The 26595-nt window shown below is 45.8% G+C and overlaps 1 protein-coding gene across 2 annotated transcripts in view; it reads left to right on the top strand.

Annotated features, from left to right (window-relative positions):
- Positions 1–26595, top strand: part of SH2D4B (SH2 domain containing 4B) — a 102835-nt gene that overhangs the window by 53940 nt on the left and 22300 nt on the right. For both annotated transcript variants that reach the window (XM_037736811.1, XM_017523664.2), the window contains exons 5-6: positions 13206–13422; positions 18819–18943. In XM_037736811.1, coding sequence (XP_037592739.1) covers positions 13206–13422; positions 18819–18943 — 342 coding nt within the window. The remainder of the gene's footprint in view (positions 1–13205; positions 13423–18818; positions 18944–26595) is intronic.

Here is a 26595-nt window from a genome sequence, read left to right as displayed (position 1 = left end):
AATTTACATACCATAAAATTTAATGGTTTTTAGTATATTTAAAAAGTTGTGCGATCATCACCATCTAATTCCAGAATATTTCTGTCACTTCCAAAAGAAACAATGTATTGATTAGCAGATACACCTCCCCCCACCATATCCCTGGAAATTACTCATCAATTTCTGTCTCTAGATTTGCCTATGTTGGACATTTCATATAAATATCATCATACATTATGCAGCTTTTGGTGTCTGACTTCACTTAGCACAACGTTTTCAAGGTCCATTCATGTAGCAGCTGTCATTCCTTCCTTCCATTTTATGGCTGAATAATATTCTAACGTATGCATATACCACATCGTCGTTCGTCGATTAACAGTTGATGAACATTTGGGCTGTTTTCACTTTTTGGTTATTTTGAATAACGTTGCTATGAACATTTGCATACAAGTTTTTATGTGAATGTGTATTTCAAGTTTTCTTGAGTATTACCTATATGCCTAGGAGTGGAATTTCTGGGTCATATAGTATCATAGTCCATCTTATATGTCTGTAACTGAATATCTGAGGCTGAGTGACTTATAAAGAAAAGAAATTTATTTCTTATGGTTCTGGAGGCTGGGAAGTCCGAGGTTGAGGGGCTGCATCTGGTAAGGGCCTCCTTGCTGGTGGGGACTCTTCAGAGTTCTGAGGCAGTGCAGGGCATCACATGGAGTTGGAAGGGGCACTGAGAACCAAACCAGCTTTTTTTTTGGGGGGAGTCTTGCTCTGTCGCCAGGCTGGAGTACAGTGGCATGATCTTGGCTCACTGCAACCTCCTCCTCCTGGGCTCAAGTGATTCTTCTGCCTCAGCCTCCCTAGATTACAGGTGTGTGCCACAACACCTAGTTAATTTCTGTAATTTTAGTAGAGACAGGGTTTCATCATGTTGGTGGTCTTGAACTCCTGACCTCAGGTGATCTACCTGCCTTGGCCTCCCAAAGTGCTGGGATCACAGGCGTGAGCCACCATGCCTGGCCCAAACCGGCTTTTATACAGATCTGCACTCCTTTTATACAGATCTGATAGCTAACCGACTTCCATGATAACCCATGAACCCATTAATACATTAATACATGAAAGGATTAATCCATTCTTGAAGGCAGAGCCCTCATGATCCAGTCACCTCTTAACTGCCAGACCATTTTCCAAAGTGACTGCACCATTTTATATCCCTACCAGCAATGTACGAGGGATTTAATTTTTTGACATTCTCGCCAACCCTTGTAATTTGTGTGTGTGTTTTTTTCTTTATTATAACCTTTCTAGTGTGTGCAAAGTGACACCTCATCATGGTTTTGATTTGCATTTCCCTAATGACTAATGATGTTGAGCATTTAAAAAATGTGCTTTATGACTGTTTATATATCATCTTTGGAGAAATGTCTATTTAAATTCTTTACCCATTTTTGAATTTTTATTGTTGTTGAGTGGCAAGAGTTCTTTATATACTGTGTTTATTAATCTCGTAACAGAAATATGGTTTGCAAATGTTTTCACCCATTCTTCGGGCTATCTTTCTTGATAGTCCTTATCACTTTCTTGATAGTCCTTTGAAGCACAAAAATTTTAATTTTGATGAAGTTCAATTTATCTATTTTTTGGTTGTTTATGATTTGTGTCATATCTAAGAAGCCATTGCCTAATCCAAAGAAGGTCACACTGACTTATACTTATCTTTTTTCTAAGAGATTTATAGTTTTAGCTCTTACATTTAGGTCTTTGATCCATTTTGATTTAATTTTTGCATGAGGTAGGGTTCCTACTTCTTCATATGGCCATACAAATTGTTCAAGGACCATTTGTTGAAAAGACTGTTCTTTCTCCATTGGATGGTATTGGAACTCCTGTTGAAAATCAGTTCACCAAAAATGTGTCTGTACTCTGTCTCTTTCTCTCTCTCTCTCTTTTTGTTTTTGAGGCAGGGTCTCACTCTGTCACCCAGCTGGAGTACAGTGGTGTGATGTCAGCTCACTGGAACCTTTGTCCCATGGGCTCAAATGTCTATCCTCCCACTTCAGCTTCCTGAGTAGCTAGATGTGCACCACTATGCCTGTTTTTTTTTTTTTTTTTTTTTGTATTTTATTAGAGACAGAGTCTCGCCATGTTGCCCAGGCTGGACTCAAACTTCTGAGCTCAAGCGATCTGCCTGCCTTGGCTTCCCTAAGTGTTGGGATTACAGGTGTCAGCCACCACTCATGGCCTGTTTCTGTACTCTCAACCCTGTTCCATTGATATATATGTTTGTTTGTTTCTTTTTTTTTTTTTTGAGATGAAGTCTCACTCTGCTGCCCAGGCTAGAGTACAGTGGTGATCTCGGCTCACTGCAACCTTCGTCTCCTGGGTTTAAGCAATTCTCCTGCCTCAGCCTCCTGAGTAGCTGGGACTACAGGCGTGTGCCACCATGCCCCCTAATTTTTTATTTTTGTATTTTTAGTAGAGATAGAGTTTCACCATGTTGGCCAGGATGGTCAGTCTCGATCTCTTGACTTCATGATCTGCCCACCTCAGCCTTCCAAAGTGCTGGGATTATAGGTGTGAGCCACCTCGCCTGGCCAATATATTTCTGTTTCTTATGCCAGTACCACATAGTCTTGATTGCTGTAGCTTTGTTGTATGTATAAGACCTCCATGTTTGTTCTTCTTTTTCGGGATTATTTGGTTTTTCTGAGTCCTTTGTATTTCCATATACATTTTAGAATCAGTTTGTCAATTGCTACAATAAAGGTAGCTGGAATTTTGATAGTGATTATATTAAATCTGTAGATCAATTTGGAGAGTATTGTGATCTTAACAATATTTAGTCTTCCAATTCATAATCACAGAATGTCTATTTATCTAAGTCTTTAAAAATCTCTTTCAATAATATTTTATGGTTTTCAGTGTAGAAGGCTTGCCCTTGTTTTACTAAGTTTATTCCTAATTGTATACTCTTTCTGATGCTGTTGTAAATTCAATTGTATTCTTAAATTCATTTTTGGAGTGTTTATTGCTAGTGCATAGAAATGCAATTGCCTTTTGTATATTTATTTTCTCTCCTGTAACCTTACTAAACTTGTTTATTAGCTGGAATGCATCTTTTTGTGTATTCCTTATGATTTTCTACATACAAGATAATTTCATGTACAGATAGAGATAATTTTACTTCTTCCTTTCCAGTCTGGATGCCCTTTTTTTTTTGAGACAGAGTCTCGCTCCGCCAGGCTGGAGTGCAGTGGCACAATCTCTGCTCACTGCAACTTCTGCCTCTTGGATTCAAGCGATACTCCTGCCTCAGCCCCCCAAGTAGCTGGGACTACAGGTGCGCACCACCATGCCCAGCTAATTTTTGTATTTTTGGTAGAGACGGGCTTTCACCATGTTGGCCAGGATGGTCTTGATCTCTTGACCTTGTGATCTGCCTGCCTCAGCCTCCCAAACTGCTGGGATTACAGGCCTGAGCCACCTTGCCCGGCCCTGGATGCCTTTTATTTTATCTTCTTACCTAATTGCTCTGGCTAGAACTTCCAATGCTATCGTGAACAGAAGTGGCAAAAGGCATCCCTATCTTGTTTCTGATCTTAGAGGTAAATTTTCAGTCTTTCACCATTTTGTTTTGTTTTGCTTTTTTTGAGACAAGGTCTTACTTTGTCACTCAGGCTGGAGTGCAGTGGCATTATCTCAGCTCACTGCAGCCTCAACTGCATGGGCTCAAGTGATCCTCCTACCTCAGCCTCCTGAGCAGGTGGAACTACAGATGCATACCACCACATTTGGCTAATTTTTGTATTTTTTTTTTAGTGATGGGGTTTTGCCGTGTTGCCCATGCTGGTCTCAAACTCCTGAGCTCAAGAAGTCTGTCCACCTCAACCTTCCAAGTACTGGGATTACAGACATTAGCCACCATTTAATATGATGTTAGCTGTGAGTTGTCATACATAACCTTGGGTTGAGGAAGTTCCATGCTTTATTAGATTGTTGGGTGTTTTCATGACAAAAGGGTGTTAGATTTTATCAAATGCTTGTTCTGCATCTGTTGAGATGATCATGTGTTTTTTCTTTATTCTATTAACATGGTGCATTCCATTGTTGAGTTTCATATACTGAGCTAGTTTCACATTCCTGGGATAAATCCCACTTCTTTATAGCATATAATCCTGTTTATATGTTGCTAGATTCCATTTGCTGCTATTTTGTTGAGGAAGTTTTGCATCTGTATTCATAAGGGATATTGGTCTGCAGTTTTATTTTCTTTTGATGTTTTTGTCTGGTTGTGGTATCAGGGTAATAATACTAGCTTCAAAGCACAAGTTGGGAAGTGTTCATTCCTCTTTTATTTCTCACGATGAATTTGTAAAGAGGAATTAATTATTCTTGAAATATTTAGTAGAATTCGCTAGTGAAGACATCTAGTCCTCAGGTTTCTTTGTTTGAAATTTTTTTGATTATAAATTTAATCTCTTCATTTGTTACGAGCCTTTTTCTCTTGAATAAATGCTCCCTGAATTCCTATAAGCCTTTGGTGATTTTCTAACAATCTGAGAAAGTTGGTTCTCAGATTGTTAGAGAACCAACATCTCTAACAAGGGTTTTCCAGTGTTCTCATTGTTTTATGGAGGAGAGGATTTTCAGAGGTCCTTAATTCATCTTTTCCACTGATATCTTTTTAAACTGACATATAATTAAGTTGGTGTCAGACCTAAAACACCCAGAACTTCTGGGACAAATTTGGAGCCTTAACTGGGCAGTTGGGAAGGTGGATAGGTGGGAAGTATTTAATTTTGAGTTGACTCTTTTTTTTGTTCCAAGTGACCTAGCATGTAATCAAATGCTGAAAAAGAAATAAACAAACTAAAATAATTTTAAAAATTAAAAATTTTAAATTTAATTTTTATTTTGTACATTTTTTGCCCCATGAGGCAGTTGCAATTTTTAAGACATCAGTGCTCCTTCTGCTTCTCAGCATTGATGTCCTCAATCAGATTTTCCTAAGTCTCTTGGGCCCTGGCAGACAGAAGGCTGTGTGCCCAGGCCCAGAGCAGGGGTTATCCTGAAGCAGATGTCTCAGAGTACCAATGCCAGCACAGTGCAGTGCAAACCTTGTCTCTCAATCAGGCCTTCTGTTTCTCTCTCCTAGGGACTTAATGTTGTATTTACAAAAGAGCTTGAAAACTGGGCAGCCTTTGCTCTCTAAGCTCCCTTATGGCTGTTGTTTTCACATATGTTTATGCGGAAGCCCACTGGATAAGGAAGGTGTGAGCAGCTGGCTTGGGTGGAGAGTGATGGGGGCATGTCCCTGGCCCCCTGAATCCTCCCTGCATTCTGCGGCATTAGGGACCCCTCTGTGAAACACTTTGGGCTGTGTGTAGTATATTTTCAACACTATTGCCCTGCCCTAGTGTCTGCCTTTAGCTTGAGATTTTTATTCTCTTAAGGAAAATTCCCTTCCTACCTGAGTGACCTCTGCACTCAGAGGCTCTGAATCAATGAAAGCCTGAGATTGTGCTATCCAGATACAGCTGGATCTCAGGCCCACCCCAGCAGTGTAAACGGGACAGGCTCCTCTGTCCTCTCCTCTTGGAGCACCAGAGTGGCGAGTCCACCTAGCTCTTCCAATTCCTCCTTAATAGCGTATTCGGGGAATAGTCCTGTCATTGGTTTGTGGGAGCCTGTCACTGGTTTATGGGAGGTAGACAATGATTGGTTACCTCTATTTGGAAAAAGAATGGAATCACATTGTGGAATGCATGTGTATGCAGTTGAAATTACAGTGGGATTTGCTTTTAAGTCTCCATCCCAGTTACTTGGATATTGGTGTGCCCTTGGGCTGAGGAGGGAAATGTGGGTGGGGTCTGTCTGTATTCAGGACTATGCCTCCTTTTCTCTGTTGGGGCCTGGGTGTCACTGTTACCAGTTACTTCGTCCTTTCAGAGTTAAAATTATACAAATGCAACATTGTGGTCAAAGCTCATTATTTATCCAGGGGAGGCTCAGGTGATGCCTCAGGGGCATATGGTCAGGAGAGAATGTTCCCCATGCTCATTGATAACCACTAGGCAGCTGCTCTTTAACTGTTTCATGCCCATTCACGCATGGGTTGGAGTTGTTTTAAGAACTGCCAAATCTTGCTAAAAACTGCGCCCTCACTAAATTCATCTGAATTCCCCAAACCCTGAGAGTTCACAAAGCCTTAGGACATTCATTACTCATAAACTAAGAATAGCCTCACAGCAGAGCATTGGCATTTCTATTTAACTGATAAGGAAACTGAGGCTCAGACTCAGTAGCGAGGTTGGGGCATTAGACTCAAATGAAGGGTTTTCTTTTTCCTTTCTCTTGGCCTAGTGTTCTGACCTGCAGGTTAGGTATCTCCAAAAGCAGCCTGTAGGAGGGATGTCTTTGGTCCTCAGCCTCACAGGCCTCCAGGAGTCCATGCACAGGAAGTTCCTCATGGATTCCATCCTGTGAGTCTCGTAAACACACTGCCGGGCGTTCCCAGAACTGCTGAGAAGTGGCTGAGGTTGCAGGAACAGGAAGCAGACATTATATTCCATAACAAATTTGTTTGAAATAACAGAATAAAGGCAGACGGAGGCTCTATCTTTACTGAAGCTCAGTGCTGGTGGCAGCTCAACCTTGAGCTTACTCACAGAACGTTTCCCTGCAATGCTTCCTCCTGCCGCTTGGGGGCGATACTTATCATCTGCACCCAGTAAGACTGAGAAGCAAAGTATACGCTTGGTCTTCTGTAACTTTGGGTTCTGCATCTGCAGATTCGCTCAACCTCTAATAGAAAATATTTGGAAAAAACAATAAAAATAACAAAATGATAATAAAAACAAAAACATAATATAGCAACTATTTACATAGCATTCATATTGTATTAAATATAAGTAATCTAGAGATGATTTAAAGTATATGGGAGGGTGTGAATAGGCTATGTGCAAACACTACACCATTTTATATAAGGGGCTTGAGCATTCATAGATTTTGGTGTTCATGAGAGATGGGGAATGGAAGAGGGGTTTCCTTAAACCAATCCCCTGAGGATGCCAAGGGACAACTGTATATCAATTGAGATTTACTGTATGCCATACCTACTGTATGCCAACCATTGTGTTAGACATATTTCCTCCCCTCCAAAATCTCACAGCCTGGGAGAAGAGGTTTACATGCACAAGTTACAGTTCAATAGGTAGGTGTTCCAACATAGGTTTGAATAAAATAAATGGGGAGGTTTTTATTTTACTTTATACAAACATAAGTTTGTATAAAATAAACAGCGGGCACAGCGGCTCATGCCTGTAATGCCAGGACTTTGGGAGGCCGAGGTGGGTAGATCACCTGAGTTCAGGAGTTCAAGAACAGCCTGGCCAACATGGTGAAACTCCATCTCTACTGAAAATACATAAATTAGCCAGGTGTGGCAGTGTACACCTGTAACCCCAGCTATTTGGGAGGCTGAAGCAGAAGAATCGCTTGAACCCAGGAGGTGGAGGTTGCAGTGAGCCGGGATTGTGCCATTGCACTCCAACCTGGGCAACAGAGCAAGACTCCACCTCAAAAATCAATCAGTCAATCCATAAAATAAAATCCATGGGGAGAGAGTGAATCCCTTTGAGAAGAGAGAGCACTTGGCAAGGCCCTGCAGAGGAAATGGCATTTGGTTCAGGGAAAATGGGTGGGTGAAGAAAGTGGGACATGGTGTCACAGCAGAGAGAATGGCGTTGAGTGCATAGGTCAGGGCAGTGTGGTGGCAGCCTGGGGTTCCAGTGATGAAAAATGAGGCTAGCATAACCATTACTAGCATAACCTTGAGCAAGTTCTTGTTCAGTTGCTCAGTTTCCTCATTTGTCAAACGGCGTTAATCATGTTGAGCTGAGGCCTGTTGGGAGGGTGAAATGAGCGAGAGAAAGTAACAGTGCTTTCTAAATTGTAAAGGTCTGTGTTCATGAAGTGCTCTTCTTTTTTAGCTACACGATGGGATGGAAAGTTAAGAGCCGGGCTAGTGTCTCATTAGGGATGGAGAATGGAAATCGTCTGGTCCAGGAGCTGCCTGATTGCTCATTAATGTACTGTGTGGCAACTGAAAATGAGAAAGCCTCTGAAAAACAGAAAAGATGTGATAATTCTGGCCCTGTGGCTTTGGTTCCTTATCTTCACCTTTCTTAAAGAATGATGAGTTAAACTCCAGAGTCTGTCATTCAAATCCAACAAAACCATTCTGCACTCAATTAATTTAATATGAAAGATATAGTGGGCCATTAATCTATGGGGGAGCAGCGGTTTTTGATAAAACACCCAAATTAAATTCTCCAAGTTAGAAAAAAGGGAAATTATCCCATTTAGTATCACTTGAATACCGTTACTTATTCAGTTCAACAGAGAATTCTGTTATTCAGCAGAGCTCTGGCTTCTGAGACGCTCTGAATACATCAGGCACAGAAATTCATTTCATAGTTTTTCAGCTGTGAACTTGTAGGAGTGTGGAGTTAGATAACATCTAGTTGCCTCGAGATTTAGAGATGAGCTAGCCTGATTTGACAAATGATATTATTTGTAAAAATTGGGCATTTATCATTGCTAGTGTTATTTGGTTAGAAATGTAAGCAGGATTTTGGAGTCATCAGAGGGACTTGTGTTCGCCTCTGGCTCCTTGACCTGTGTCATTCTGGTTGCAGCCTTTAACCAACAATCTGCACACTGGTTGCCAGGTCGTTGACAGAGCAGAGTGGGAAATGTGGGCTCAGGCCCAGGTCGGGCTCCAGTGATATGGGTTCCATTTCCTTTCCTCTTAGAAAAAGGAGTGTGCCTTAGAGTCAGGGTCAGTGATACTAAAATACTGTAGGCTTGAGACAGGTAGGGCCAGGGGGTAGAGTCTGGCCTGGGAGTGGAGTGGGCACAGCCGAATTCTGGGCTGGGAGGACAGCTGAAGAAGACAGAAGGGCTTTTTCTATTTCTTAATGGGAATGGAACATCGTGCAGTTTCTCTTTGGACATAACTGGATTGAAGCGCTCCTTACACTCGAGATGCCACATATATTTGGTATTGTAACCCGGAATAATGCCAGCCTGAGTCCCCTGTGGCCGATCTGTGCCCTGCTTAGGATTCTCTCTCCTCCTGAATGGCTCAGGAATCCCTGGGGGCTTTACGTCTCCTGGAAGCTGAGTCATTCCAACATTCACTTGGGTGTGTGAAGTGCTCTGGTCTTAAGGAACTCCTGCAGTGGCTTCTGGAGGCCACAGGGGGTCACTGTCGGCAGCCATCCGGCCTTGCCCGCAGGATTCAGGACCACAGGGTGGTTGGCTGCAGACCTCAGAAGCCTCAGACAGGGGTTGAGAGAGCTCTTTCCTTTGGCCCAAGTTTAGCTGTGGGTGAACTTTGCTTACCTCATCTTGAGTGCCAAACCCTTCCTTCCACCTGGGGACCATAACTCCTGCAGGCTGAGTCACAATAGGCCTATGTGATCCCTTCAGCTTCTCAGCTGCCTGTTTTCTCTCCCCAGGGGTCTGATGCTTTTCCTACTCACTCTTGTTTTTCCCATTCTCTGACGGGAGCCCCTGACTCCACACATCCCCTCCACTCCTGCATCACTTCCCACCTCCACCCAGGGATAGATCCTTCTAAAGATGCCATTCCAGCCTCTTTATCTCACAGCAAACACAATAATAATAGCTAGTAATTAATAAACCTAGCCCATGAGAGGGCTTTCCAAGCCAGCTGTGTAATGTCCTATTTACGTCTCAAAGCAGCCCAGAGAGGTCCCCACTTTATAGACAAGGAAAGAAGGTGTAGATAAGGTAATTCAAGTTGCCCAAGATCACACAGAGCAGAATTTAAACACATCCACGTTCACATACAATTCAAATCTTTGCTGATGTCTTTCCCCATATTGTAGGATTATTCATTACTTTTCAGGGACATTGTTCTATTCACCCAAGGGATTACTACGAATTGATGTTGCTTTGAAGCATTGAGTTTCTCTGCAGGATGTAACCAGATCATCTGAATTCTATAGAACATTGAGCCTTTTCTGTCTGGGCAGGGGGAGTAGGGTGAGCCTGAGATTTCTGAGCTGACTGGGGTTGGTCTGCGTTGGTGAACACAGCTGCACAGAGGCAGGTTTGTAGCTTAGTGGGAGTGTGGTGGAGCCACAGTGCAGAGAGAGAGAGAGAGAGAGAGAGAGAGAGAGTGAGTGTGTGTGTGTGTGTGTGTGTGTGTGTGCTGGGGAAGGAGCCCACTGAGCTGAGAAGGTAAGGAAAGCAGGCAAGGCATTTCTCAGGGCCTTACCTGGCAGGCCAAGGTGTTTGTATTTTATTTTGTATGCAGTGAGAGCCCCTGAAGGCTTTTGAGGAAGAGAGTGGTAAGATTAGAGCTGGGCTTTAGGAGAATGGGTTTAGTCTTTGTGTGACAAATGGTTCGGGACCCCACCTGTTTGGATTCCAAAAATGAGGCTTCCTAGTCTGCATACAGTTTCCTTCTGCAACCTGCCTGTCTGTCTGTCACTGAATGTCACTGTCTCTCAGGGGGCTGTAATCTTCCCAAAGTCACTGGTCCTTGTGGGGCATAAGCTTCTAATTTTTAATTTGCGGTCTAATGACTGCAAAGTCCATCCCGGGACATCCTGACCTTGTTGGAGCCTTTTGTCACAATGCAAGGCAGGTATCATGATGTTCTTAGGGTCTGGAACTTACAGAACTCCCCTTTGAGTTTTAGAAGCTGCAACATACGGATGTCCTTGCAGGACCACTTGGCAGACACAAACCCTTCCTTAAGGAGCACAAAGATAGGAGGCCAGAGAGAGGGGTGTCTTGAAGTCTTGTGACATAAGGAGTGACAAACCACTGAAACCTCAGTATTCTCTCTGGAATGGCTTCTTCCGTTTGTCTCTGGAAAACACTTATTGATCTTCCAAAACCCAGTCAAATTCTCTCCTGTGATGGCTGCTGACTCCCTGGCAGAATGCGAGGCTGTTGCTCCTAAACTCTGACAGTACTTTACTCGTCTCTTTAAAATGGTGCTCACTACTTTCTTCATTGTGCTAGAGGTACTTGTTTGTCTTATTTTCCCAGCTTACCTCTGAGTGCCTTGAAAGAAGGATTTGTTTCACTATTATCTTTGTTTCCAGCTCAGGGCCTAGGGCAGCGCCAAATACTTAATTGAGTTCAATCAGTCATACAAAAATGTGTATCACCTGTAGACCACATTCTTGGCACTAGAATACAGCAATGAATAGACCAAAGCAAACTCCCCACCTGCCCTCGTGGAGTTCACAGCCTAGCCAATATTCTGCATGGGACACCCATGGGGGCACTTCCATAAATACCTTCTGAGGGACAGACTTCATATTGCCTTCCTCAGATCTGGGAGATGTTCTGTTCCCAGAATGGGTTCTTTGACAACTTGTGAAGTAGAAATGTTTTCTTTCAGAACAGGGCAACTGACCTTTATCCTGCAAATACTAACAGAGAGCACAGTTCTTGGTAGGTGCCTGCTGTGCATGTGTTGAGTGTCATTGGAGTAGACACAGACTAAGATTTTACTCCAAGAAGAGAAGGTGACCCGTTGGGGTTGGGGCAGTCATTAGCCTGGTACAATTAGAAGAACAAGGCCAGCAAGAGTTTCATATTGCAAAATAATTGGATTTTAGAGGCAGATAGGGGCCTGCCAAGATGCAATGAGACTAGGAAATAATTGGTTTTCATTCCAGAATTTGCGTCTAATGGGTTTTGTTCCCTTTCTTGCATTTTCCCAGTCCCAGGCCTCCCTTTGAGAAACAGCGACACACAGATGTCTTTTCATGGCCACTTGGCTGAGACAGGCCCCTTCCTTGAGGAGCACAAAAAGATGGAAGAGGTCATGCATGGTGGTTCATACTTATAACCCCAGTATTTTGGGGAGCCTGAGGTGGGAGGATCACTTTAGCACAAGAGTTCAAGACCAGGCTGGGCAACACAGTGAAACCCTGTCTCTACAAAAATTAAAACAATTATGTGGGCATGGTGGTGCACACTTGTAGTCCCAGCTGCTCAGGAGTCTGAGGTGGGAGGATTGCTTGAGCCTGGGAGGTCGAGGTTGCAGGGAGCTGTGATTGCACCACTGCACTCCAGCCTGGGTGACAGAGTGAGACCTTATCTCAAAAAAGTGTACACATATACATATATATTCATATGCTAGAGATAGGGGTGCCTTGGAGTCTTGTAACCTGTTGGAGTTTCAAAAGATCCTCTTACCCTTCCCCCTATACACTCACCTACCAGCTCCCAAGGTCATGGGAAACCAAAAAAGGGCTCCAGAACTGGGACACTAGTGTTTCCAACACCTCGTCTGTGGTAGCAGGAAGGATGGTTCCTGGCCTGGTCCACTCACCCAGTTGGGCAAGTTTCTATCCTTCCGTGGGCCTCAGTTTCTACATGAATAACATGAGGAGGTTGGGACAGATGGTCTTTAAATGCTTGTTTTTTAGTAGGAAAGAGCTTTGGTGTCAGATACACAGGGTTTTAAATCGAAGGTAGCTTGAGTGGTGGAGCCATGGGGTGGAAAGAGCTGTGTGGGATTTAGAGCCAGGCACACCAGGTTCCCATCTGGGCTCTGCCCTTATTAACAATTTACTTTGGGCCAGTTACTTAACCTCCCAGAGGCTGCTTTCCTCACCCATAAAGCAGAAACGGTGATGTGGTTGGGGAAGTCTCCTAGTGAGATAATACAGGGAAGGCACCAAGCCTTGGCACCGTCAATGTGGGTGACGGTGGTGGTGTCTGGAGGTGCTGGCCACCTTGACAGGGGAGATGAGTAGGCAGAGGATTTGAGAGCACTCCCAGGAAGAAATACATAGGGAGATGGAAATTTCTATCCCAGGGTGGTTTGGTCATTCTGGAATGTTGTCACAGGAACAATCAGACAATCCTAAACTGTCAGGGTATCTTCACCTCTGCAGGGACACACTTGTCTTTACCTCTGTAGGGACAGGATTACCTTAGGGCTGCTGCTATGGCTGGGCAGGGCCTGCCCTCTTGTTCTGTGTTCTGAACTTCCTTGCAGCCAGGTGAATCCTGCGGTTCCTGAACTATTAGATTGGTGCAAAAGTAATCGCGATTTTTGCCATTACACGGCAATTATTTTTTCACCAACCGCATACATTCTGTCACAGCTGGCGCAGTGCACCGCCTGGGCTGCGGATCTGGGCTAACGCTCTTCCTCTTTCCAGTGCGCCGGTCCAAGGCAGCTGATGAGGAGAGGAGCCGCGAAGCCCAGCGCGCCCGGGACGAGTACCGACGCCACTCGCTCCGTGCTATCCAGAAGGGCACGGTCGCCGGCCTCAGCTCCATGTTCCAGGAGCTCGGCCAGAGCCACGAGCAGGAAGCAAGACTCTACCATCACCTCCCGGGCCCAGGTCCGCCGGCGCCCCTCGCCCTGCCGGTCAGGTGGGTCGGGGCTCCGCATTGGCGTGGTTGGGGCAAGGGCCTTGGGTTAGGGCATGGGACACCGGGGTCTCAGTCCCGGTTCTGCCCCAGATTTGTTGTGCAATTTGGGGCTAGCATTTCCCCTCTGGACCTCAGCCCCAGTCTGGGATAGGAGAGGGAGGAGCGGTGTGGAGGTTGGAGATTTGTAACTTTGGACTTCCGGGGGCCTTGACCTTTTTAAGGTCAAGGATTCCTTTTTTATTTTGAGACAGAGTTTTGCCGTGTCACCAGGCACCGGGCTGGAGTACAGTGGCACAATCTCGGCTCACTGCAGTCTCCGCCTCGTGGGTTCAAGGAGATCAGCCTCCCTAGTAGCTGGGACTGCAGGCGCGCACCACCACGCCCAGCTAATTTTTGTATTTTTTAGTAGAGACAGGGTTTCACCATGTTGGCCAGGATGGTCTCAATCTCTTAACCTCGCGATCTGCCCGCCTTGGCCTCCCAAAGTGCTGGGATTACAGGCTTGAGCCACCGTGGCCGGCCAAGGATTCCTTTGAGAATCCGAAGAAAGCTATGTACCATCTTTCCCCTGAAATGTGCATATATAAAGACGTAGAATGTTTGCATGCAATTTAAGACTAAGGGCCCCAGGTTAAGAGCTTGTAATGAGACCTCATGTGGGTGCAGCATGGCGGCAGCCTGGACACCTCGGCTTGCTGCCTCTCGGAACCCCAGGCAGCGCCGGTTTATCTCCAATTGGAGTGGTAGGTTTGCAGTTTAGCACGGATGGATGCAGGAGGGTCCTCACACACATTTGTGTTCCCTAATGGTTAGTTTGGCAAGGGCACTTAGGTGACCAAAAGTGCCAGGACCAAAGGTTAGGATGTGGCAGGGTACCTCTCTTCCTTCTACCTGTGGGTCCCCACCTTAGACCAGCTGCAAGGTTTGGCCTCTCTCCTCTTGGGTGCCCCCCTCCCCCTACCACTGCTGAACAACCACTGTCCCCAGAAGGGCAGAGGCTGAGTGGTGAGCACCTGCCGGCTCCTCAAGTAATCTGCAGAAGAGTCTGGTCACCCCCAGATAATGAAGGGGTGTCTGAATTTTGCTTCAGTTGGGGTTTGGGGTTACTCATAACTTTCTTCTCCCTTTGCCTGCAGTCTAGAGATGGTTGATGATGTTTTCATTTCTTCCCTCCCTCCTTCCCACCCGTTCCTTTCTTGTCAAGTATAAGATTCTCAAACCAGAAGGTTTAAAAAGGTATACTGAGAAACGGCTGACTTGCTCTCTCATCTACTCTGTTCCCTCTTCTTCCAGTGGTAACTACTGATTCTTAGTTTTTATGTATCTGCCCACTTTGTTTTTGCAATTACCAACATGAAAGGCCTTATTCCTCCTCTTTTTTTTTTTTTTGTATAAAAGTTTGCGTATCATGTATGGGGTTCTGCACTTTGACTGCTTTCCCTCATTTAACTAGTTTTTAGAAGGCTTTTCATATCAATTCTTACATTATATAGTTAGGGTTTTTTTTTTATAGGTGCATAGTATTCTACTGCACAATGTGCTGTAAATTCTTTTTGTTGTTTTATCTTTTCCTTATTGATTTCTAAGAACTCCTTAAATATTAGGGAAGAGGATTCTTTTGTCTGTGATAAGCATTCTTTCTCCATTTGGCACTTATTTTTTGATTTTCATGATGAAATTTTTTGTCATGCAGAAATTCTTATTATAAAGTCAAATTTTCTTTTATACTCACTCTTTCTTTCCTTTCTTCCTCCCCCTCCCCCGTTCCTTCCAGCTGAAGTCTCACTCCGTCTCCCAGAGTGGAGTGCAGTGGCACTATCTTGGCTGACTGCAACCTCCACCTCCCGGGTTCAAGTGATTCTCCTGCCCCAGCTCCCGATTAGCTGGGATTATGGGCACATGCCACCATGCTCGGCTAATTGTATTTTTAGTAGAGACAGGGGTTCACCATATTGGTCAGGCTGGTCTTGAACTCCTGACCTTAGGTAATCTGCCTGCCTCGGCCTCCCAAAGTGCTGGGATTATAGGTGTGAGCCACCGCACCCAGCCTCTTTTATATTTTCTAAATTTGGGGGCATAGAAAAGCCTTCTCACCATTTATACTTTTTAAAAGAAACCTAGAATTTATCCCTCAGGCCCATTTGACAGAGCCACATGGACCATGGTGCAGCCTGGCTTCGGGCTGTCTGTGTGCAGCCAATAGGGGACCAGTGGTCTCACTCTGAAGTGAGCCCCAAGCAGCTGTGCACACAGATCAGCAGGCGGGGGCAGTGAGAGGCCCCCTCATCAGCCTCTCTCCTGTGGCTGCCCCATGGGACGGGTCCCCATGGCCTCACTGCTCTAACCTATGTGGCGCCTGCCAGGACACCTCAACTGTCTGTGCTGAGGGATGTGTGTCACTTATGGGAGGAAAGGTTCAGATTTGGGAGTGAGGCTTTGGGCCAAGTGGCCTCTTGGAATCAGATTTAGTATTTATGCTCTTTCTTTTTTTCTGAGTTATGAGTATTTATTATCCTTGTTTTAATAACATTTATTTAATTGTACAATTATTAGATTTAACTTTTTATTTTTTTGAGACTGAGTCTTGCTTTGTGGCACAGGCTGTAGTGCAGTGGTGGTGCGATCCTGGCTCACTTCGGCCTCCACCTCCCAGGTTCAAGCGATTCTCCTGCCTCAGCCCCCCAAGTAGCTGGGATTATAGGCATGTAACCACCCCATCCAGCTAATTTTTGTATTTTTAGTAGAGACGAAGTTTCATCATGTTGACCAGGCTGGTCTTGAACTCCTGACCTCAGGTGATCTGTCCACCTCGGCCTCCCTAGGTACTGGGATTACAGGCGTGAGCTACTGTGCCCAGCCTATGACATTTAAGTTTTAATGATGACTGTGTTTAACAAATGGCTTATAAAATTCCTGAAAATGTAACAATCAGCTCTTGTGGACCAGTACACAAGCTGCTCACATGTCTTTTTACCCAGGCCCTACTCTTTACTGCTGGTATGATTTTGGCTAGTAATTTCCCTGCTAGAATCTATGCTAAGGAAATTAGCTGCAAATTGAAAAAGTGCAAAGATGATTATCATAGTGTTAATAATAATGGCAAAAAGTCAGGAGCAATGTAATTGTTTAGTGAATTTTGGTTAAATCGTTGCAATGCTTTCTGGAATTAAAAGTGACTTCTTTGAAGGTTTAATAACAAGAGGAAATGCCATCGATTAGCTGAAAAAGAAAAAAGAAGGGCAAACTATCTAATTTATATAGAATGATCAACATTTTAAGGCATATAAATGTAGCATTTATATTCTGGGGGAGTCAGATTCCCTGCTTAGAAATTCTCTGCTTAGAAACAAACTCACATCAACTGCTTAGAAACAGAGGGATGAGAGTGAGTGAATTTATTTTTTGCTGTTATATATAACTTCCTATTGCCTTCTAAGGAAAGCGAGTCCTAGAAACTAGAGGAGTTTTTCCCTCTGAGCACAGCTATTTTTTGGAGAATGCAAATGTGGAGGAAGAGGCTGGGTGAAGTGGGCTGCCCTGCGTCGCTTGATGAAGAGCAAAGACATCTGAGGTTACTGAGAAGGAAGAGGGATTGGGAAGACAGGCGGCCGGCTGTTGGGCTGTAGGGGTTAAAGGAAGGTCCAGAGAGGCAGCGAGTGGGAAGACAGGGTGTGCAGGCCAGCTCCGCAGATGACGGCTGTAAGCCATGCAATGTAACCTCACCTTCTGTCCTTTTTCTGACATCTTTTCTCAAATATACAGCGTTCGCTACTGTGTATGTGCATGCGTGTACATGTGCGAGTGTGTTCCGTTTAGGGCAAGTAAAGAAATGCCCCTTGGATTTCTTCTGGGCTTGTAAGGAGGTGTGCTGAGCTCAGTGTCAAAGTGTGAGCACAGGGCAAATACAGAGACCACATGAGGGGACAGCTGGCATTGATTTTATAAAAAACAAGGATAACCATGAATTCTAAATGCCAGTACTATTAGGTGGATAGCAATGACAAAATAGGAATTTACCAGGCTCCTGTCTGTTGGAAATGGCGAAGAGGCTGTGGTTGTTGAAGGTGGGCTGTGGCCTTGTTCACTCTGTTTTGAGACAGAGTCTCACGCTGTCGCCCAGACTGGAGTGCAGTGGCGCGATTTCAGCTCACTGCAACCTCTGCCTCTTGGGTTCAAGCGATTCTCCTGCCTCAGCCTCTTGAGTAGCTGGGATTACAGGTGCCTGCCACCATGCCTGGATAATTTTGTATTTTTAGTAGAGACAGGTTTCACCGTGTTGGCCAGGCTGGTCTCGAACTCCTGACCTCAAGTGATCCACCTGCCTCGGCCTCCCAAAGTGCTGGGGTTACAGGCATGAGCCACCGCGCCCAGCCCAGATGCTGTATTTTTGTGCCCTGAATTCATGCACGTGGCGTCACCACATCGTACTTCACCACATAGTTGTGGATGTCTGTCATGCGTAATGTGCTGCCAGCTCTTATGTGCTTTCAGTGTACCCCAAGTGCAGCAGGGTCTCATGTGGCCCAGTCTACGTACACATCCTGGAATTGCAGTTCAGACATGAAAGTAATGACCATCTTGGCTCACCTGTGAGGAAACTTTAAAACGTATCTTCTCCCTCCTGCAAACTCTTCTGTGCCCCTCCTCCTTCTGCCCTTCGTGCCTGTAGTCCCTCACCCATTCCATCTGTAGTTACCAATGCGTGGCTTTGTTTCCTTCTGCCTCCGTTTCCTCTGTCATACTTTTTATTTTCTGGGCAGGGAAACAGCCATTTCCAGAGCAAATTGAGGTTCTCTGGTTTCTCTCTCTGTTCATTGTCCTGATTCTCCCTCCCAAAAGTGCAGGAGTTGTGGCAAAGGCTGGCATCCCCTCAGAGAGCAGGGAGGGAGAGGTAAGGAGGGGACAAGATTCCGAATTTTTCTGAGGGAGAGAAGGGGATGGGACACACTCAGTTCCTAGCACATGAGCTCTTGTCCCGTCAGGAGCCTCCTTCATCCATGCTGGTATTTATACCCTGGCCATGCTCCAGGGAACATGTGCCTTTTCCTTCCCTCAGACACCTGCTCCTAGTCTCTTCATTCCCACCTGTGTGACTGTTTTTTTGATGCAATTGATCACAGTTTTCTTTTAAATAAATAGTGACAGCTGGTACACTATAATCTGCAAAGTGCCTTCAAGTACCTGGGCTGCTCTAATCCTCTTTGTAGGCATGGATGTGGGCACTGTGCTTATTCATAGTCTCATGGCCCTCCCCTGCGCCTTCTTTCACCCCCTTTCCTCCTTCTTCCGTTACCTTCCTCTCCCTTTCCTCTTTCCTTCCTTCCCCTCCCCTTCCTCTCCCTCCATCCTTTCTTCCTCCCTGACTCTTCCGGCCTCCCTTTCTTTCTCTTCAGCAGGACTTGGGAGCGCCCGCTGCGCCCGGTCTCCAGAGACGTCATCGTCCGCTGGTTTAAGGAGGAGCAGCTGCCTCGCCGAGCTGGCTTCGAGAGGAACACCAAATTCATCGCCCCCTGGTTCCACGGTAGGACCACTTTTCTGGGCCCCGTGCCAGATGATTTCCACAGCTTTGCCTCTCTCTGGGGTTGGGGAGGGGTGCTGAGGGACTGTTAGGGGGAAGAGGACTTTATGCAATCTCCATTCTGCCCCTAGTATCTCCCAGCAAGAGTCCAGGAGGCTGCAGGCCCCAGGGATGCTGAATGGGAACTCCCCACTCTTCTGGGAAGGGATGAACATGGCTCTCGCCCACTGCTGTCACCTCACAGCGTCTGTAGCCACCAAGAGCTCCTCAGAGGCATCTTCTCTATGGTCATAAGACAGTGAGCTCTGGGAGTTGCAGGAGCACCTGGTGGACAGGACCCACATCCCTGGATCCTGGCCACAGCCTGGCACACTGTGGGCTCTGGGTATAGACTTGTTGATTAGATGACAGATGGCTGAATGAAGAGGTCAGCGTCACCCAAATATAGACTATTAGGGCAGTGTGGCTCCTTGAAAGCCCTTCTTTGCCCACCTGCTTTCCAAAGCTCTGGCCTTTTCCCTGTTCCTCAAACGAGCCATCCTCTTTCCCATCTCAGGCCCTCTGTGCTTGCCATGGCTCTGCTCGTGTGTTCTGTCTTTCTGTGGCTGTCGGCATGGTTGACACGTTCTCATTTTCCATCTCAAACCTCCCCTCCTTAGAAAGGCCTTTCCTGGGCTTCTTACCTACAGTCGCCTTCCCCAGTGTCCCTCAGCTCACCTGCTCATTTCCTGAAGAGAGTGCACCCAGCTGGTATTGATTAGATTTACTTATTAGTAAATCTCTCCTCCTGAATTAGTCTCTCCTTCCACCTGAATGTGAGCCCGTGAGGTTAGGAACCTTGTTTGTTTCTCCCGTGCCTGGCTCAGTAAGTATCCCTGGGAGGAATGAATGAAGGTGGGAAGGAAATGTCCAGGTTGGGATTAGATCCCAGGCTTTCCACTTCCAAAGAACAGCCCTTGCTTCTCTGCATTGAAAATCCAGAGCCTTCCCAGCTGATCATGTGCTCAGTGGGGTCAGGGCCCTGTGTCTTAGGCATCTCTCTATTCAACAGTCACCCCTGCCTGTCACCCAGGGACCAAATACAGAAATACCTCCAAGACGAGCTCGCCGTCTTCCTCCATTGTCACTGCTGTTGAGCTCTCCAACCCAATGAATAGCATCCCTATCGTGTAGGTCAGCTTGGATATTTGTAGGTCCATTTGTAGGTCACAAATGCTTCTGAAGTCTCAGTGATCCCCACTAATCAAGATTTATTTCTTACCCACGTTATGTGCCCTTTGGGAATTGGTTACAGGCTTTAGTCTGGGCCTCAGACTGCAGGAGCTGCCTCTATTGAAAACACCAATGGTCGATCTGGTGCCATGGCTCACGCATGTAATCCTAGCACTTTTGGAGGCCGAAGCAGGTGGGTCACTTGAGGTCAGGAGTTCAAAACCAGCCTGACCAGCATGGTGAAACCCTACTAAAATATTTAAAAAATTAGCCAGGCGTGGTGATGGGCCCCTGTAATCGCAGCTACTTGGGAGGCTGAGAAAGGCGAATTGCTTGAACCCGGGAGGCAGAGGTTGCAGTGAGCTGAGATCATGACATTGTACTCCAGCCTGAGCAACAAGAGCAAAACTCAGTCTTGAAAAGAAAATGCTCATGGTCTCATGACAGAGAGAGATGAGAGACTTCGAGAACCACACATTGGCTCCTAAAGCTTTTGCAGGGAACTGACACCTGAAGTTGTGGCTCACATTTTGTTAGCCAGATCCAGTGTGGCATCCACTGCACAGAGGGTAGTTTCAAAGGATAGTCTAGTCTGTTAGAACCGCCATCCACTTTGAGACCTCTTTCTTCTCCCAGGTCACCACACATCTGGCAGAAGGTTGGACTGGCTCTCTAGGGCTCAGAGAGAAGACAGCACTCGGCTGTCTGAGCCGTGTGTCCCTGGAGCTGATGCTGGGGATTCTCTGCCTCCCTCTTTTGTCCCAGTTATGTGTCCCCGTAGCCCCAGTAGAGCTTTCACTTAAGTCACCACTGTGCTTTTTATTCAGACGTTATTCACGGAAGTACAGCACTGGCGACTTAGGGAACTGCCGAGTGCTACTCGGGAGCGGCACAGAGGTGAGGGTTGGCAGCTGTGCTGGGTGCTCTGCCTTTGGTAGCCAGTGGAGAGGGTGCGACCCAGGTGCTCAAATTTATCTTTAGCTTTGTTTTCTTCTTTGACTTTTTTTTTTTTTTTTTAAAGGTAAGTTTTATATTGTCGCAGAGCAAACAGAACCAAGATTTAAGTCTCACAATTTATGTAGCTAATTTCATGTTCTTCTGACAGTTCTACCATAAAGCGTGCAGAAAAGTTGCTGTTACACAGGCCAGAGCTATTTTGTGACAGAATTTTCATTGATCTGTGACAGAAGGAAGGAAAAAGGCTCACATATGGAGGGTGGCCAAGTGTCTTTGCTTAGAAAGGACTGTTTCATATTCTAAGATTATATCCTGTCCTCAGTTTTAGTGTTAAAATGTCCTATCTTTTATGAATTGATGGTGATAGTAAGTCATGGTTATTTTTATGTATTGCCTTTGCTTGGAAAAGCAAAAAATTAGTAGCCTAGGACCTCCCCTGCCCCTGCTTTTTTTTTTTTTTTTTTTCTCTCAACTTTACTCATTCCTAAAATCCCAAAGTCTGGAACAGTGTATTCCAGCTGCTCTTTCAATATAGGAATTCGCTAATGGAGGGGTTAGGACTTCCTCTGTACCAATTCCTACAGGGGAAGGCGGCCTGTACCAGTCTAATTGTTAAGGAGTTTTTGCTGCAGGTTGGCAGAGGGCTCTGCTCTCACTGGGTTTGGTTGGGTTTTTCAGTTGGGGCATCTCTGCACCTTGGATCTCTTAGGCTGTTCCTGGGGCCAGCAGGCCAGCTCAGGGGTGCTCTTCTCATGGTGATAGGACAGATATCAGAGAGCAACTGGAAGCATGCCAGGCTCTTGAGCCTTGTCTTAGGGTCAGCACTTTGTCATTTTGCCTTTACCTCACAGAGCTGAGGAATAGGAAAATACATTCTGTCTTTTTCTTACGAGGAACTGCGAAGTCCTAGGTCAAAGGGCATGGCAACAGGGAGGGACGAAAAATTTGAGTCAATAATGTAATGTGTCACAATCCCAGTATAAATCTTTTCTTTCTTGGGTAAAAGAGTCTTAGTTAAAGCAGTTAGGTTTCAGATGCAGGTTAAACGTGACTACTATGATGGTTTCCCTCCCTTTCCTCAAACACATGTGGATCCAAGCAGCAGGTAGACAAAGAATCTGAAGATACGGGGTCCGTTCTAGAACTTAGCAGCTCTGTGACCTTGGGTGTGTCCTTTAAATTTCCCATCTGTGAAACTGGTGTTTCATGGGACACTTACGAAGATTGACCCAATAGGAGTGCTTGGTCCACCATAAAAAGCCATGCCAGTGTGTTCGCTGATGTTTCCTGGGATCTGGGGTCAACCACCAGAGGCTCTGCCTCCTTTGGCAAATAGGGTTTGGGGAAATAGGCTCAGAGTACACAGTGGGAGGAGTGTGGGAACAGGCTTTTCTCTGGGACCACAGGGGGGTTCTAGGTAGTCTCCTGGGTTACAAAGATTGATAGTAATTCCTTGTTTCTCCTTTGTTCACTGTTATGTTCCAGGAACTGTGAGAGAGATTTGTAGTTATACCAAATTACTCATGAGAAATGCTAGTACATATAAGCTTGGCTTTGGGAAAAAAATCTATTTTCAAAATTGGACATGTATCTAAAATTATTAAGAATGTTCTCTGAACATTGGCTCAGTCAGAACCCATTTCTCTTCCTGAGCTTTACTTCTACAAAAATAGTCACAATGTGGGCCATGATTTATTGTCTGGGGGACAACCCATTGACTGCCTTGCTGCTTGGCCTTAGGGTTTGGCACAGAATGGAACTACCTGGTGGGTGACATCTTTGGCATTGGTAAATTATCTCCACGTGACCCTGCTCAGGTGCTGGGAATGGATCTCAGGCGTGGCCTCACCTGGGCTTGGGTGGGGCTGGCTGTCCTCTGTGGGGTGTTATTGACATGCCTCTTTACCAGCAAGCACAAAGGGGGGCCCCGCCTGGGAGGAGGCACTTAGGCAGTGCAGGGAGCCCAGCAGTGAGGGGCAGCTTTCCTGTGAGATGTGAGAGCTCCAAAGTAGGATGGGCACTTCTTCCCACCTGCTTCCACTGCGACCTCAGAAAACACCTGGAGAAGAACGCTGAAGGTCATAGAGCTGCTAGGATCTACAATGGGCCCCACATCTTCAGCCTTCTCCACATTGCTGTTTGGATGACAGCACACAAACAAAACATTGCTGTGTTTGAGGAAAGAGAAGGAAATATAAATCACAGAAGTCATTTTAATGATTACCTGGGGAATGTTTGTCTTGGAAAGGAGAAGTCGTGGGAGGAATGGGTAGAGGAACAGAACCACCTCCTTAGTCTCTAGAGCTCTGTCTTGAGAAAGGGGATTGCTAAAGAGGTCAGAGATGGGCTGCAGGTGTGTGAGGCTGTTTTTGCGATGTTATAAACAAATACCTGAGGCTGGGTAATTTATAAAGAAAAGTGGTTTAATGGACTCACAGTTCTGCAGGCTGCACAAGAAGTAGCACCTGAGGCTTCTGGGGAAGGCTCAGGGAGCTTTTACCTGTGGCAGAAGGCGAAGCTGGAGCAGGCACGCCACGTGGTGAGAGTGGAGCAAGCTGTGGAGTGGCAGGTGCCACACACTTTTAAACAACCAGATCTCATGAGAACTCACTCACTCTGGTGAGGACAGCTCCAAGCCATGAGGAATCTGCCCCCATGACCCAAACACCTCCCACCAGGCCCTACCTCCAACACTGGGGCTCACATTTCAACACGAGATTTGGGTGGGACAAATATCCAAACCTTATCACTGGGGATGGATGGGGATTCTGAAGAGACACATTTCACTTTAGTAGAAGAAAGTATTTTTGATGACTGCAGCTTGCTATTGGGCAGTCTTGATGGTGAGTGAATTCCCCAGAGTGGGGAGTGGAGGGCGTTTACACTCTCTGCTCCTGACCTCTGCCATGCAGTGTGGTTCTGAGGGCAAGTGCTGCTGACATTACTCCAAGGCTGCTGTCCCTGCCCCTGCCAAGCCACTAAAGTTTGCTCAGGTTGTCATGAAGGTTAGAAAGGTTGGCCAGGGCCTGGGGCTGGCCACTGGGTGGGTACCTGGGCATCTGTGGACTGAGGACTGAGGATATTCTCCACCCTGTGACTGTCGGGCTTTACCTTGCTCATTTCTTTGTTGATGTTGTGTTCATGGTGCAGAAACTGAGGTGTAAGCAATGGTGATCCTCTCCTGGATAACCCTCCCTGGAGCCCTGTGGATGAGGGCAAACCCAATGGCTGTCCTGCATTGAGGCAGCCCCCAGAGAGGTGGAAAGGACTTGCCGTGGGAGGCAGCAGCTGAGTGGGAATGGAGTTGCGGCTTCGCCCCTCTGACTGGATACACTGGGAGGGTGGTCACCTCTCTGAGCTGCACGAAGCAGGAAGGGGTTGGACAGGTTGGCTGCTGCTGACCTTTGCCATCCTCAGGCATGATGCTGCCATGCAGTCCTGCATCCCATGGTACTGCCAATTGCTGCATGAGCTGGTCACGTTAGCCCTTTATAGGTGACCCCACTGAGGACCAGTGAGCTTGAGAAACTAACCCACATTTGTCCAGCAGTCAGCGTGGAAGCAGGGATGAGAAACTGGGTTTCTGGGTTTTAGTTTTACCTATGCCATTCTGGCTGTCTCTTTGCATATACTGCCATCCAGGGATGGAAACTGGGACAGAAAAGTGCCCTCTCTGGATTTAGATCCCTTACTGTGTATTTAGTGAAATTCATTTAGGCTCAGCCTGGGTTCTTTATTTGACATCTCACCTCTCCTCATTCCCGACCTCGGCAAGCAGAGATGGCACCGGTTTCCTGACCCAGCTTGAGGGAGAATCTAGGAATGCCCTGTTTGGTGTTTGGGATTACTCCCAGGAACGAGAGTTTCTGGGGCTGAGAGGGAGAGAGTGTGTCAGTCCAAACTTCCGTTCTTGGCTTCTAGGATAGTGGGAAGACAGGAAACGCTGTGAAGATTTGGAATCTGCTGAGAGGTGGTAGTCAGAATGGGGTTCTGGGAATCTTGGCAGTGTAGACCCAGGCACTAAAATCCACGTTTAGCAAGGAATTGCTGAAGAAACAAGGAGTGGAGACAATAATACCACTCACTACATAGTGGTGTTGTGAGGATTAAACGTATCAGCATTTTTTGAAGTGTTTAGAGCATGGCTGTCATGCAGTAAATGCTTTGGTTTGTTATATGGAATAGACAAACGTGGCCTTTGGTGATGCACATTGGGAACCGAGGCACGTGCAAGGTGGTTCATCTCTTCATGGCATACTAAGTTATGTCATTGTCACTCAGAAATAAAGAAAAAGACCCGTGCACCAAAGAAAGGTGACACTGATTTAGCCTTCCAAAAAAAAGTGCAAGTCTGAATTTTCTTCTATTATGAGTATGATACCCATCTTGAAATATTTTTTAAAAGTCATTAGGTGTAACACAGGGGCCATTTGGAAGGTTGGTTAGCATGTCACTATCCATCATGGCAAGCGAGATTGCTAATTTTCCTCTCTTGGGCAGAATTTGGAATGGAAATTTTCTACTAACTCTGATCCCAAATGCAAAACTTTCTAAAGGAGAAAAAAGTAGGTCACTTGGCCCACTTTCCTCTTAAGTTCTTGCTTTAGCGGTTCCAACTAAAAAATAAAGGAATATTTTTCTTTTTTCAAGGATACACTGGTTATCTAGTCTCAAAAAGAGACTGCAAAGAATGAAACTGTTTTTGCTTTAGGAAAGAGTAGGTTATAATGGTGTTTCTGAGATTTTAACCCTTTCCTATCAGCTGTCTATAGTTTGGTGTTCACTCTGCTCCCAAGCCCTGCATCCTGTATGGGGCTGTGTCTGTCTGGAGATGCACGAAGGCACCTTTTGGATCAGTGGCATCCCTAGGCAGAGGACACCTGACTTTTTACCTGTCGTCAGGTGTATATTGGCTGGTATCTGTGGGATGTGGTGGTTGGCCTCACCTGTGGGATCACACTGGCTTTTTGTGTTTTAACTAGTAATTTGAAAATGCTTACTTTGCACTGGCATTGTATCAAGTCAACCTTGAACATTCAGTATTTCACTTACTTCCCACGACTGGGTAATAATAGTGGCCATTATGTACACGATGCTTACAGTATGCTGGGCACTCTTCTAAACACTTCTCATGTATTCATTTAATCCTATGTAACATCACCATGCACTTGCAAGTAGCATTAGCCCCGTTTCACAAATGAGGAAGCTGAGGCACAGAAAGGTGAAGTTAGTTGCCCATGGTTATGTTTTTATTAAGTGGGGGAGGTAGGATTCAAACCCAGGTGATCTGGCTTCAGAATCCATGCTTTCACCTGTGAGGCAGTGCAGTCTTGCTGCCCTCTCACTGCTGAGGGGAAGGTTCAGTAGCTGTTCTAGGGCACGCAGTGCTCTGGGAAATCAGTTCTTTTTTAGTCTAGGCTTTCTCCTTGAGGATGGACAGGTGGCCGTTTTCTTTTCTTCTTCTTTTTTTTTTTTTTTTTTTTTTT

This window comes from Cebus imitator, unplaced genomic scaffold (assembly GCF_001604975.1).
Source record: "Cebus imitator isolate Cc_AM_T3 unplaced genomic scaffold, Cebus_imitator-1.0 Scaffold29, whole genome shotgun sequence".
Taxonomy (NCBI): Eukaryota; Metazoa; Chordata; class Mammalia; order Primates; family Cebidae; genus Cebus; species Cebus imitator.
Note: the sequence above shows the minus strand (reverse complement) of the source record. Positions and strands in the feature narration are given on the sequence as shown.